Source organism: Mastigoproctus giganteus, chromosome 10 (assembly GCF_048544385.1).
Source record: "Mastigoproctus giganteus isolate SK-2022 chromosome 10, ASM4854438v1, whole genome shotgun sequence".
In the NCBI taxonomy this organism is placed as follows: Eukaryota; Metazoa; Arthropoda; class Arachnida; order Uropygi; family Thelyphonidae; genus Mastigoproctus; species Mastigoproctus giganteus.
The window spans coordinates 32,612,341-32,627,775 of record NC_143584.1 but is presented as its reverse complement, the minus strand read 5'-3'; the positions used below and the strand labels follow the sequence as shown (position 1 = coordinate 32,627,775).

The 15,435-nt window shown below is 40.3% G+C and overlaps 1 protein-coding gene across 1 annotated transcript; it reads right to left on the bottom strand.

Annotated features, from left to right (window-relative positions):
- Nucleotides 1-1,539: 1,539 nt before the first annotated feature.
- LOC150078945 (uncharacterized) lies at nt 1,540-3,544 on the bottom strand. Its single transcript, XM_090383339.1, has 2 exons — nt 3,507-3,544; nt 1,540-2,717 (listed from the first exon to the last, which is right to left on the bottom strand). The coding sequence occupies exon 2, from the start codon at nt 2,632-2,634 to the stop codon at nt 1,540-1,542; it is 1,095 nt and encodes a 364-aa protein (XP_090239465.1). The 5' UTR covers nt 2,635-2,717; nt 3,507-3,544.
- Nucleotides 3,545-15,435: the final 11,891 nt, after the last annotated feature.

Below are 15,435 nucleotides of genomic sequence, written 5' to 3'. Positions count from 1 at the left end.
GTTGCCGATAAGTCTAAAAACCAAAACAATACCAACTGCTTCTCAGCGAGTATTGTACTATTTTCAAACAAATTACTAATCTACCATTTATTTAAAAGATGGGGCATTGTTGTGACTGCTTCTTTCAAGAATTTCTGATCCCTCAACAGGCAGTTGAGGGATCAGATTCAACAGGTGGTCTCTTTGAAATAAATGCAAAAAAAAACAGAAAAAATACTTTGGGCGATGCCATTTGTTTGAAAGTAGTGCATTTGCATTTCTAACGAGTAGGGCTACTCGTTAGAAATGCAAATTTTATTTACTGCTGTGAGCGAAGTATTAACTGAGCGGTTTGAATCCTGCAACACAAATAAAAGTAATTATATTTAAGGAGACACTAAACAAAACAATTATTGATTTGTTTTCGTAGTTTTCTTACTCAGAAATGCTGAGCTTATCGTATTGACATACGTAGCTTCGATAAGTTCGATGGTTTTTAAACGTTGTTACTTTATTTAATATATAGCTTTTAAAAGGTGCTAATTTCATGAACTTTCCGGATCGATGGTTACCGGATAAATGGGCTTTTACTGTATTTTATAATTCTTGTCAAGCAGAAGTTCTACTCCTCCTGCTATTTTCACAATACTGGAACTCAGAGAGATTTAATTACAAAAATCTAGGCTTGCTTTAACGCTCTTAACCTATCATTTACAAATGCACCTCGCTGCGTGTTGTAATATAAATGTTTACACCTAGTTAAAAATTTAAACACGAAAGTGATATTCTATATTATAACTGCACCAACGAACAGTCCAGCAACATGATCTTACTGTTGCTTCTGTTATGCGCCAGAGATGCGCCTTAATATCAGCTACGAACTGCAGCTTCTGACCGAAGGTCATTTTATTTATACTCCCTGGTATGGTGACCGTAGTTATATTTCGTGGAAGATAATGTATATCGTAGAATTTATTATCTATCAGCAATATCCTATGAAAGGTCACATTTCAATGAAGAAATTCGTGAAAAATCTATTTCACATTTAATGGTAATTATTATTATCATCACATTTCCAATTGTGTGGTCCTTTTTGTATCAACTTGACCCTCAGTCGATGGATTTTCAAGAAATTTTATATTTCGGTTTTTTAATTAGATTTGTTAAGAAATTCCAAATTTCATTAAAATGCACCCAACAGAGATTCGGCATATTTTTGTTTTTTAATTTCATAAATATTGCAAGTTTAAACTTCAAGTTAAACTTGAAGTTTAAACTATATTGCATATACGTATATAAATAAATGTTTTGCTTTCTTGAAAATTTGATGTTTGGAAATTTTAAATTAACATATCAATTAAACTGCTTTTTTTTGGTTTTTTAATTCGTATCTGATTTAACAAACCACAGTAATATACAATTACATATGTATTCGATGTTCTTCAGTTTAAGTCATTTTTTAAAGGTATTAAAAAATATATACTTTAGGAAGTAACATATCAATAAATAAATAAATAAATAAATAAATACTATTTAATATCTTAATTAAATATCGGTGTCTTAAATCTTTTGGCATTTTCCACGTTTCAGTTGATATCCGGGTAAACCACATGCTACATTCCTGCAGATCTTTGAAAATGGATCGTAAGCCATCCCACTGTTGCACCGTCGCGTGTTTTGCAATTTTCCAACCAGATCCCCAGAATTGGCATTGAAATCCATAAGAAATGCAAAGGAATCAGCAGGAACCCTCGTTAGCACTTCATCGTTGGAAGGAGGGAAAGGTAAGCCAGGAAAACTCTTCGGTGATGCAACTGAAAAACATGAAAATGGACTTTTGAAGATATGGTTGCATCTAGCACAATACACATTGCGATAAACTCCAGTAGAGAAAACTACAGGATCCAGATATTGCTTACACAGATTTTTAACTTTAGAGCCAATCCAGGTGGGATCACAAGTTGAAATTAAGTGTGGTATGCACGGTCGAACTTTCTCCTTCTCTGACGTGGATGGCTTGAACACTATATTGCACCACTGTTTGTTAACAAGGCAGCCGAATTCATTCCGAACAGCCACACCCCATCTCTTCGATATTTTGTCGTATATCAAGTTTTTCAGGGATCGTTCCTTGCTCAGTGTCTTTTCCCCACTGGATCCACACTGAAAATGAATATTCCAGAAAACGGAACCCGCTTTGTCGTCGTTGCAGATGGCACAATAATAATTTCTGTAGGTCACTCCTTTTGCTGGATTAGTCACAGGAAGTCTACTGTATGGGTCCTGAAGATTGAGTACTGACGATGTGCATTTTTTCGTAATTTCTTCAGAACCTGTCCAGTTCTTATGGCACTCATTGGTTAAGCGGATCCCTCCGTATCCAGCAACTGAAAAACAGGACGCTGTTGTATCGTTCACTTCTTTTGTTTCTGCCTTTAGTTTGAGTCTATATTGTGAATTAACACAACAGTCGTCGTAGGTGGAACATAACTTGTCACATCCGCAAGGCTTTCCGTATCTGCTTCTACTGTACATTGAATTGGAACACCAGTTTTGACACCTACTCTGTAAACCACGGTAATATTTGTTTTGGACGTAACTCACCATTAACACAAAAAGACACGTTCCGTAGATTGTTGAAATACTCCTAGCCATGTTATAGAAAAATACCTGATTACAACTGGAAATTGATTCCTCTGCAGTGCCTCTTCACAGTTCTTCTGCAATGATGGTCCAATCTGAAAATTTTTAAAAAACTTGGATCAGTTAAATTATACATTTTCGTTGTTCATAGTTTCAGAATGATTAAGAAAAGTGATGGGCTATTTTGTAAGAGCCACAAACGATTGTTACACATTTTTTATACAATCATACAAATTTATACACATACAGCGTGTGTGTATCAAATTTTTTAATATATGTTTATAAATATATAATTTTAAATATAGGTTTTAAAGCGTCCATACAATTTATGTAATTATAAGTTTTCGAAGATTATATTTTGTTGTTATAGTAGAGTTTTAGGAGCATCAGCGACTAAGGACATATTCTTCCGTGTATAGTGTCTGTAAGTGTTTTGTGGTCAATTTTCTATTTGCTGGACGAAAAACAAAAGTTCCCGGGAGAAAAATCCACGCTACCATCGCCTGAGAAAGACTAATTCAGTCACGTAGTGAAAAAGGCCCATAAAAATTCCTCTCCTAATCCACGGGATTCGAATTCGGGTCTTTTCCACCTGGTGTGGGATAGACAGAGACCCTACCAACCAACGAGAGAAATATTATATGCCGTTTTATCAAATTAAACAATTGAGGAATGAATCGGATTATTTTCGTAATATGTTACGTTGCATTTCTAACTTAAAATATTTTTGATTTATATTATTGTGTCAATGTAGACGATTACAACCTAAAACATAATAAAAGCTCACCGTTTTCGCATTCAATGATTATCGTTCATTGTTTCACTGCTACCAAATTATAGCAATTATATTGAACTGAAGTAAAAATGCTCATTAGTTTACTTACCAAATATATTCATTGATAAACGTTTTCACTGCCACAACAAGGAACGCTAGTAAATAATTAACCTCACACGGTTTGTCGACAACTCTTATATCTGCTAGAGGGAAATTACACAGCAAGCTACTGCGTCATGTTACAAGTTGATAATTTAACGTGACCATATCGATATCTGCAACCGAACTCTCTATCTCTGGGTTATTTCGTGATGCAATAACGTTGAAAGATGTTCTTTTGAGAGTAACCGATACCACGTGTTTTTGTCAACAGCAGAAAGGACTGTTAGAACAGTAGATGCCAAGGGTGTAAGTTCCGCCTGATAATTTGCAGTTACTTCCAGGAAATACCTATAGTTCCGATAGGAAATTAGCCTAAAAGAATAACTGGGTGTAGCATTTTAGTTATTACTTCTTAATAAATTATTAATTTTGTGTTTATTTTAAAGCAGTTTAATGACTTGTGGACGATGTGTGTTTTGTTTTAGTTTATGAAAACACCAAACACAAAAGTTATTAGAACCCATGGTACTTAGTACAGTGCATGGTTTGAAGGTTGAGAGCAGTTGTTTACTTCACATCTCGAGAAATTTAACCTTGCTCAAAAGGTTTAGCCGAATCTGGTTGTTGTTGTTGTTATTAAGTTTAATGACCCAAGGGCTACTAAGGCCAAATTGTGTTAGTTCATAGTTTATTTCTTATATCCATATACCTTTTAACGGTTTAATTATATACTTGTGTATGGGCCAGTCCGTTAACAGTTCTGTTTGCACGATTTCCAAGGAAATGAGTTAAAATCTGGGATTCGTTTAATTTTCTGAATGACCGAAAGTTGCTGGAGCGGATTGATAAGTAAAGAGGACAGTCTACAAGAAAGTGGTGAACCGTAAGTTGGGTCTGACAGGATATGCACTGGGGGTGGATCTTCTATCAATAATAAAAACAGATGTGTAATATGAGTATACCCAATTCTGAGTCTTCCCAATACTACTTCTTTTCGTCTATTTCATCTGAATCCAAACACCCACAACTCTGGTTCTTGTGTTATTTGGTAAAGTTTGTTGTTGGTATTACTTCGCCAAATTAGCCGAATCTGGATTAACGCAGTACTTGATTTAGAAGATTAATTTTTATATTGCAATGCAAATCCCGATTGTACTGATGTAGATTGATTTACAGCTCTTTATAAAGAAATTATCTAAGAAAGTATCCAATATATTGTTTGTTTTATAAAAAAAGATTAATATGTTGGATACATCTACGAAAATCATACATTTTCCAAATGCGAACATATTTTTTAAATAATATGTTTGCTTGTTCCTTCCACCTTGAATAACCTCAACCTTGATTTCGCCTTAGAGCATACTGATCATCACAGAAACAGAGAACCCCTTATCGCTGTTTTACTTTCAATTTGGGTGGTTGACCCCAGAGGAAGTCACCTCGATTGTGGGTGGCAACGATAAGTTTTGTATATTATCCTTTTCTATTCTATACTAACACTTGTATATTATATTATTGTATACGCTTTCTATAGATCTATCGAGGTGTACATCTTAATTGATTATCTTAACACGATTATCTTACTATAATATTCCCCATAATAATATATATATATAAAGCGCACGGTTTCTTTATCTGAAAAACGGTATTTTCCATTTCCAGGAAACAGGGAGTCGGGAAATACAGAAGTAGTTTGATGCATTTATTGGATCAGTGGAAATTCCTGGGGTATACGGGTTACGCAGAACGGCTAACCGGATAGTCGGTAAATCCATCACAAGTTCTAAAGCACATAAATGTGAATGTCAGTTTATGGTATGCATACAGGTCTGGAGGCCTCATTTTAGGAAGGATGTAGAACTATTGGAACGGCTGCAGCGGAGGGCAACGAGATTGGTGAAGGGAACGAAAGGGTGCTCTTACCAAGAAAGAATTAAATTCTGCAAATTGCAGCCTCTCGAAACTAAGAAACAGCGAAGTGTTTAAAGCTTTGAATAGATTCAGAAAGTTAAATACTGGTGGCATTTTCCTCTTGCTCAGACTATACACATGAGGGAGCATAAATTAAAACTGAGGAAGAATGGTTGCAGAATTGATTCGATTTGATTTTATTGGCGGAAAAACGACTGCGGTTATACTGCGCCAAGAAAAGATTAAAATATCAACAAAGATAGATTCTGGTAACCTTTAAAAAGATTACCTCGTCAAATTGTTATTTATATATATATATATAAATTATTAAAATATGCTTTATTGATAAAATGGTGTAGCAAGACTCGAACATAGGATGGTCATCTGGTTCAGTCAGATTATTAAAAGCGGTAAAACACAAGCGTAGTGCTTCTATAAAAACAGGACATTCTATTAAAATATGACGGACGGTTAAAATAATGTTACACATCTCGCACATAGGTGGGTCATTCGCCCTCAGCAAGTAGGAATGGGTTAGATGACTATGACCTATACGCAGCCGAGCAAGAACAACTTCCTCTTTTCGAACCCTGCGTAGACTGGACTGCCATTGCATAATTACAGGCTTAATATGATGTGGCCTGTCCGTGCCAAGAATCTTGCCATTCGGAAAGTAATTTAGAACGTATTATTTGCCTGTAGTCTGTATCGGGAACTGACAGGCAATGATTATCCAGGGAAATGGCTGATTTGGCAGCGGTATCAGCTAATTCATTTCCCCGAATTCCAATGTGGCGACGAGGATTGCGACTCCTCCATAAGCAGGACTATCCACAATTCTATCCTTACGAATTATGGTAATGTTATGCATGGTGGGGTCATCAATTGCCTTTAAATAAGTCTCCTGTATGCAAAAGGAAGCTGGTTTGTGCTTTGCAGGAGTGCCTTGATGTTATCAGTATTTTGCCGGAATCCACGACAGTTCCACTGTAGGAATTTAGCCATTATTTTGGCTTGGTGGGTCCATCAGGCGGCTTCCGAAGTGCTGAGGGCTTACCTTTTTCAGTTTTGGCTTTATCCTTCCTGGGGAAGTATGGACGCTGTCCAGTGTCCATTTCCTCCTCAGCAAAGAGCTCCAAAACTGAGTCTTTTTGTACCTCCTTCTGCTCGACATCCATGTTTTCTTGGGTATTAAGGGATGCTTCACCTTTCTTATTCTTTGCTTTCGAAATTGCTTTTTTTACTTGTGGAGCATTAGGAGGTACCGATATTGGAGTGGCAGCTGATTGGTCCTTCTGTGCAGGTTTTTGAGAACTTAAGAGATAACGTGCGATGGGAGTAAATGATTCATTTGGAGGGAGATCATGTCCGTCTGAGTTCCAATGGAACATCTCCCTGCTACCTTCTGGGCGTAGGTAGGTTTGTTGATGTTGAGAGGTTTCATCGCTTTCCTTGCCTCCTGGTATGATATGTTTAGCTCTGCCTTCAGCCGTTGAATTTCTTTTTCTTCTTTCCACCTCTGGCATGCTCGTGAATAGGCTGGATGTTCTCCCTCACAGTTAATGCAGGTGAGTTTTGTCGCTGAACATGCTGTTGTTTCGTGGTCCTTTGCATCACATCGAACACATGCAAGGACTCCACGGCAGGCCACTTGAGAATGTCCATACTTCTGGCATTTAAAACACCGTAAAGGGTTCGGAACATATGGACGCACTGAACAGTTGATGTAGCCAGCTTTAATCTTATCAGGAGGTTTGGGCGAGTTAAAAGTCAGGATAATGCTCCTGGTTTTAACAAGTTTCCCATCCCCACGTGCACTAATTCTCTTGACGGCAATAACTCCCTGTGGTTTCAATTCCAAGCAGATTTCCTCCTCGGTTACGTCGAGAAGGTCACATTCTGAAATGACACCTCTTGATGAATTGAGTGTTCTATGTGGTGTCACGGTTATGGGTACTCCTCCGATTGATGTTGCTCGGAGTAGCTGCTCGGACTGCCTGTCAGTTTTAGTTTCAATTAAAAGGTCTCCAGAACGGAGCCTCTTAACTGATTTGGGTGAACCTGCTAACCCATCTAACCCTTTTTGTATAAAAAAGGGTGACATTTTACCAATCGGTTTTTCACTGCTGGAGTGTATAATTAGGAACCTTGGGACAGGCCCTGATGGTATTTCAGTTCGCTGCCTCTTTGTACTAATAATACTATCTGTGTCTTGGTCTCTGTTTGCAGATAGGGACCGGCTTGGGGCCCCTGAAAGTGTAAGTTTATCAAAATTCATGTAAATTTTAAGTAGTTCAGTGCCCGGGCTCCCCACCCACCACGGAGCCCAAAGGGACGCCAACTACCCGGTATGCAATAAATGCGCTCTGGAGTGGAACGCCAGGGCTACCCAGACACCATTCCCGCACCGCCACCAGCCTGAATCCTGTTCCTCGGACCATGAGGGTAGGGGCATGGCATTGACACGGTTGACCCTCGCAGGCGAGCCTACTAGCCGATTGATCCTAGGCGGGCCTTCCAGGATCACCCGTCTTGTCGAAGCAGGGGCTAAAGTGGTGTATTGAAGCTGGGCCCCTCAACCACCAGGATCCCCCTTTCCGAATTTCCACGGGTCGCAGCGCACGGCAAACACACGCCCAATTCCATTGATGTCAGCCTGGAATCTGGGCTGTGGGCGTTGGATCCCAATGATGCTAGTCTGGAAGTCCAGCAGCATCACTGGGAGGTCCCCTCACCACGTACAGGTGCCCACGTCGAGGGGTTTTATTGGTTGGACGCATTTTCTGGCCTCTGGGTAGAAGATGTTCAGCTCCGTTTTTAATTTTTGAATCTCCTTTTCGTCCTTCCACCGCTGGCATGCTCGAAAGTATGCAGGGTGCTCTCCTTGGCAGTTAGTACAATTAGGCTTAGGAGCTAGATATTCCTTGCTCTCGTGATCTTTAGCACCACATCGAGCACAGGCAGGATTACCACGACAAGCTGTTTGTGAGTGACCGTACTTTCGACATTTAAAACACCTCAATGGGTTTGGAACGTAAATCCTCATGGGCAGTTTAAATACCCTGCCTTGATGGAACTTCCAGGCCGTGGGGTGTTAAATGTTAGGACGAGAACTCAGGTAGGGACGAGATTCCCATCCTTTCGCATGGATATTCGCTTCACAGCTGTCACTCCTTGTTCTTTTAATTCAGAGCAGATCTCTTCTTCAGAAACGTGAAGAAGATCCCACTCTGATATGACACTTCGTGAAGAGTTCAAAGTTTTATGAGGGGTTACGATGATGGGTATTCCCCTATAGATGTGGCTTTCAAAATTTTTTCAGCATGCTTTGTATTTGATACTTCAACTAAAATATCTCCAAAACGCAGCCGTTTTACCGATTTAGGTGAACCTGCCATCCCCTCTAATCCTTTCTGGATAAAGAAAGGTGACATCTTTCCAATTGACTGCTGTCCGGTGGAATGGCAAATGAGGAAAGAGTTTCCACAGATGGTGTTTTCTTCTCGGTTCTGGCTCTTTTAACAGAATTGGTGTCATTATCATCTGATGATCGATTAGGTAGGGGCCTTGTTGGGGCCCGAGAAGAACAAGGATTTAAATTACTTATAGGAGTAAGATAAAAATTTCGATGCCCTAAGAACCTCACCCAGCACGGAGCCCTACGAAGGGACGCCCACTCGTGAACTAGCAGGTACTGCGTGCACGAATGGGACGCCAAGTTCGCTTAGGAGCACCATATCCACGTTTCCAATAAGCCTGGATCCCGTCCCAGGACCAAAGGGAGGGAGGGAGGCTTATTGGAACGCAGTTGACCCTAGCAGTAAGAACCACCCGCCGGCTGATGCCAGTCGTGCCGGTCCGGGACCACCCGTCTTGTCGAAGCAGTGGCCAAAGTGGTGTATTAAGGCTGGGCCCCTCAACCACCAGGCTCCCCTTATTCCACGGGTCGCGGCGCACGGCTGCACACGCTGGATTCCAACGATGTAACCCTGGAACCAAGGTATGGGCGTCAGCTCCCAGTGTTGCTAATATGGAAAACCAGCAGCATCACTGGGAGGTCCCCTCACCACGTATAGATGCCCACGTCGAGGGGCCATGATGACACAAGCACTCAAATCCCGATGGTAAAATTGCTGCTCATGGAAAAGAGGCTGGTCTTCACAGTCAAACTCATCACAGGCCATATATCATTTCCGAATATTTGGAACGCTTGCCCTTGGAGGATCCCACAGGCTAGCCTAAGATCACCTGCACTTGTGACTCACCACAACAGGCTTTGCATTCACTACCAGGTTTCTCCCCAAGCACACACTCGCCACCTTGAACTGTATGGACGCCAACCTTGACATTCATATGTAACAAGAAGGACAGATACAACTTTATCAAAGCCCTTGAACTCTGACCTTCTAAAAGAGGATCGTGATGTTCCTATCGCCATGTTCACATCTGTCATCACTGGAGCACTGCTGAATCATTGCCAAGTTGTATTCTTTTTTTTTTTTTTCCTGTATTTGTATTTCTTTTACATTTGTACGCTGTATTTCGTAGCCTTTTCGTATTTGCACACCGGGAGATAACCACCGGCCCCTCCTGGTGGTTATCTCACTGTGAAGGTCCCTTTTTGTATTTGTACACTGTTTTTTTTTTTTTTTTGTAACCTATCTTGTATTTGTATTCCGTATATTATTGTGTTTTTTTTTTTTTTTTTTTTCAATCTACTACATGTGAACCCAATAAAGATTTATTTATTTATTTATATACCAGTAATTTCGAGGAAGGCGGTGAGAGAGTGCAAAGAATCTTCAGGTTATGTATGAGAGCATCGTCAGACACTTGAAAGATCAGAGAAGTGCTAGTGTATTGCCAATATTGCACTTCCTCCATATGTGCAGATACTTGCACTGTCTGAGAAGGCAGAGTTCTTTGAGGCCTGGCTCTTCATGCCAGTGCTCGTCCTGGCATGAACTGACGTTCCTAGTGCCGCCTTGCATTAGAGACTCATACAAGTGTATCGCCAATAAATAAAGGCGTTTCTGAGAGGGAAGTGGATAACAACAGACGGTCGGTCTAACTTCAGTGATAGGGAAAATCATGGGGGACAGTGGTGAAGAGAGCAATACTGAGGCATTTCGATAAGAAATGGAATTCCGAAGGATGGAACTCCTCAACACAACATGATTTTGTTCAGGGAGAATCATTTTATTAACCATGTTAGTTATTTTGACACAATTACTCATGAGCTGTAGGTAAAAAATAACTGAGACATTATTTGAATTTTAGCAAAGCCTTTTACTCGGTCCTGCACAAGGGATTATTATAAGCTGGAACATGAGGGGATCAGAGTTAAGATTCTTTCGTGGATCGCAGTTGATTCAGGGCAGGAGGTTTTGATTAACGGTTACTTCAGATTGCTCTGAACCTAAAAGTTTCATCCGTAAAAGAATGAGTGTGGAACCACTGTTGTTTCTGATTTTCTTAAACTTTATCGACGAAGGATAGAGCTCGTGATGTCAAAATTTTCAGATGATGTAAAATTGGGAGAGTGGTAAATGATCAGAGTCAAATAGTGCTCCTTCAGAATGACCATGATATGCTTCAAGGATGGTCATCAGAGTGGTATCTGTGTTTCAATGCAGTAAAATTCAAGGTCTTAGACTTGGATAACGGCAAACTCAAAATAATTTATACACTTGGTGGGGTTGAATTGAAACAGTAAAAGAAGAATGTAACCTCCCTACTGTGCAGAGAGCCTGAGCATCCACTCCATGATTTAGTGGCATAGTGGCATAGTATTTAGGTTCAGGCGCCACCAGTGGTTTCCCACATCTGCACCATATGTACTCTGTGATGAAATGCAGAACTACTGCACTGCCAGAAAAAAAGTGTAATGTCTGGTTAATGTTGTATTGTGCTTTGTTCTGTTGTTGTGTCTGGCTGCTTGGCCGCGGGGCCCCTACTGGGACTCCACGTTGCCCGCCACAACCACTGGGAGGTGAGCCAGGCTGCCCATTATACTCTGGCTGGGTTGCCTAAGCTACCTGACAGAAGCCATAAAAAAAAATTATAATAAAATAAAAAAATAAAAATAAAAAAATAAATAATAAAAAAATGAAGAATGAAAAAAAAAAAGTTGAGGCTGTAAAAAAAAAAATAAATAAATAAAATAAAAAGATAAGAGAGCATATGGGGGGGGGAGTAAGAGAAGAAGAAGAGGTCAAAAGTGGGGTCAAAAGTGGGGAACAGTAGTTGGAGTGGACCAAAGAGGGAAGGCAGTCCACTCTAAGGAAGAGGATGGAGAAGGAAGTTGAAAATTACAGGAGCAGGTGCTCCTGTGAGTATCCTGCACCCAGGGTAAATTGCATTACCCTATCCCAGTAGGGGATCGCAGGGGTGGCACGTTATTCTGTTCTGCTCTGAGTTCCGCAAGTCTTGCTCTTCTACAATTGAAAACAGCCTGGGCGTAGCGTGTTAAGGCTAGGTATGTGACCTCTTCTTGAAGTAAAGTTGACTCCTGATTGCGGTGGTTTCCTTGAATCTCTGTGAAAAATTGAAGTCTGGCGTTGTCGTAAGTGAGACACTCGTACATAAGGTGTTCCCAGGACTCCTCTTCACCACAGTGGCAATATGGGTTATTTTCTATTCCCATGGCTGTTAGTTTTTTGCTGGAACGGTCCATGGCCTGTAAGCAGGAAGGTGACCTGCAATCCAGGCGAGTACCAGGGAGGAGGCTTTGGGGAAGTCCGACTAATTGAGGGAATAAACCTTTTGGTGATTGCTCCTTTAGGCGTTGTGTCCCATGTTTCTTGCCAGAGGTTTTGTAGGTGGTCTAGTGGCATAGTGGCATAGTATTTAGGTTCAGGCGCCACCGGTGGTTTCCCACATCTGCACCATGTGTACTCTGTGATGAAATGCAGAACTACTGCACAGCCAGAAAAAAAAAGTGTAATGTCTGGTAATGTAGTATTGTGCTTTGTTCTGTTGTTGTGTCTGGCTGCTTGGCCGCGGGGCCCCTACTGGGACTCCACGTTGCCCGCCACAACCACTGGGAGGTGAGCCAGGCTGCCCATTATACTCTGGCTGCCTCTGCCAGGGTTGCCTAAGCTACCTGACAGAAGCCATAAAAAAAAAAAAAAAAAAAAAAAAAAAAAAGAAAAAAAAAGTTATAATAAAATAAAAAAAAAAATTAAAAAATAGAATAAAAAATAATAAAAAAATTAAGAGTGAAAATAAAAATAAAAAGTTGAGGCTGTAAATAAAAAAAAAAATAATAATAATAAAAATAAAAAAAAAATAATAAATAAAAATAAATAAAATAAAAAGATAAGAGAGCATATGGGGGGGGGGGTAAGAGAAGAAGAAGAGGTCAAAAGTGGGGAACAGTAGTTGGAGTGGACCAAAGAGGGAAGGCAGTCCACTATAAGGAAGAGGATGGAGAAGGGAGTTGAAAATTACAGGGGCAGGTGGTCCTGTGAGTATCCTGCACCCAGGGTAAATTGCATTATCCTATCCCAGTAGGGGATCGCTGGGGTGGCTCGTTATTCTGTTCTGCCCTGAGTTCCGCAAGTCTTGCTCTTCTACAATTGAAAACAGCCTGGGCGTAGCGTGTTAAGGCTAGGTATGTGGTCTCTTCTTGAAGTAAAGTTGACTCCTGATTGCGGGGGTTTCCTTGAATCTCTGTGAGAAATTGAAGTCTGGCGTTGTCGTAAGTGAGACACTCGTACATAAGGTGTTCCCAGGACTCCTCTTCACCACAGTGGCAATATGGGTTATTTTCTATTCCCATGGCTGTTAATTTTTGCTGGAATGGCCCATGGCCTGTAAGCAGGAAGGTGACTTGCAATCCAGGCGAGTACCAGGGAGGAGGCTTTGGGGAAGTCCGACTAATTGAGGGAATAAACCTTTTGGTGATTGCTCCTTTAGGCGTTGTGTCCCATGTTTCTTGCCAGAGGTTTTGTAGGTGGTCTGCAATTTTTCTTCTTTCCTTCTTAGGGTCATTTGCATGGTTCAATTGCAGGTTTAACAATTGAGTTGGGATTCCCTTCTTCAGGCGCTGGAAGAGACCCCTCTTGACAACTTCCAGATAGAGAGGTAAGTATCCTGCAATGACTTGTAATGCAGGGGTGCTGACAGTACAGCACGCCCTGGTAACCGATAATAACATAAACCTTTGAATGGAATCAAGGCTTGCGCTTGTTCCTTTCCAGGATTGCCTTTTCACACCAGATGGAGGCTCCATAGCACACAATCGGGACATATACTGCCTTATTTATAGAGAATGTCTGCTTGTAGAGATGGGAGGTCGTCATTTCAATATATAAGGCAATTGTAAAACCACATTTGGTAAAAAAAAAAAAAAAAGACGCTGGGCTTCTTAAAAGGATCCAAGGATGGACGAAATAACGAAGTCATTATTGCACTTCCTTACTGAGATCTGCAATAAGGCACCCATGAGAAGCTTCTCCAGAATGTTGGAGAAGCGGCAGCAGCAGTAGAAGTGCTTCAGCAGGAGCAAATGGTTGGGATAACTTCAGATTGAGAGAGAGGAAAACAAATCCTTATCGTAGTTGCACACAAAGCGATTGCAATAATTTCATCACGGCCTGAGGTTCACAGGACATATTTTGAATTAATACCTATACATTAAGTATAATTAAATTAATTTAACAAAGCTAAGTTTACTGGTTAAATGATAGAATAGGATCCAAAAGGCATAATTATACATGCATTCGAAATTACATTTTTAATATCAGTTGCTAAACTAACCATTGTATAAGGCACTAGAAACTCGGTTCCATATCACATTACCGCTATGCACTAGCCTTCCTGCTCCTGTTCAGTCAACTGAGCCTGCATGCGGACTACCACTCAGAGTAGATGTAGAAACTAGTGCTCCAAATGAGACTACTATACTGATGGAAAACCAGCCTGAAACGCAAGATATAATCAGCAACGCATTGAACTTTCTGATTTCTAAGTTAAGCTAACATGGGCAGAAATGGCTGCCAATCGCTACACTCTCCTTGCTGAGTCCAAATGACTCATTCCCAAAAGCCCAACCGCACTTCTCAGTTAATAAAAACACAAATAGAAGTCACCTCAGTACGGTAAGGCACTAGTGCCAGATAAAGATTTGCACCTCTACAACCTCAGCCTCCAGCCAATGAAAATTAATCATTGCCAGCTGCGTAGGAGCTTTTTCGTATCCCGTTTTGCTCCAGAAAAAACCACTGCAGAAATTGAATCGGAAGTTGACCGAAATCTACAAATCAAAACGTCAGCACAAAGGACCAAATCGTGCTTCCTTTAAAGTGGAGTGTGATATTAAAGATTGTAGTCGGGTGTTCTACCATCAATATGGCCATTAGACACCTTAATTAGGCAATAGTACCAGCCAAAAAAAAAAAAAAAAGAAAACATCTGCCACCTGTCACAAATCAACAATATGCAGGACATGCATCTGCTTAGGAGAAGCACCAGTTCTGAACTGCATGGACCCGCCAATCTCCCTTCATAAATAAAAAATAATAATAATCTTTATTACTACTAACTGTCCATAACATTGGTTACGATGTATTACTAGTACACGCTCATCTTGGCAGCATGGACAGAAGCTTTACACTTTGTCTGAGAGATTGTTAATGTTAATTACATAGATTTATGCACACTAATTTTTATCCGTCATCATGGCAGGGTTATAATGATGATGAATTTAAGTTTAATAGATAAACTTGTGTTATTTTTAATTATGCTTAGAACTAAATATAAGTAGAAAACAGTTCGGATGATTCAGTCGATCAATTTATTTTGATGACTTTAGTCTTCTGTGAAGGAGATGTAATTACCTGGTAAGAATTGATCACACAGGTGCAGCGGGTTCCATTTTAGTATTATATGAGGCCTAGGTCCCCGAGACTGGGAAGGACGTGCCACTTACATGTATCCCAAATAGTTTGGACATTTAAATCACCTAAAATCATTTTTATCAACATCATAGAGCGCCTCATAGTGATGAGGTTTGGCAACAA

Coding starts and splice junctions, on each gene's coding strand:
- LOC150078945 (XM_090383339.1), bottom strand. CDS start 2,634: ATGGCTAGGAGTATTTCAACAATCTACGGAACGTGTCTTTTTGTGTTA.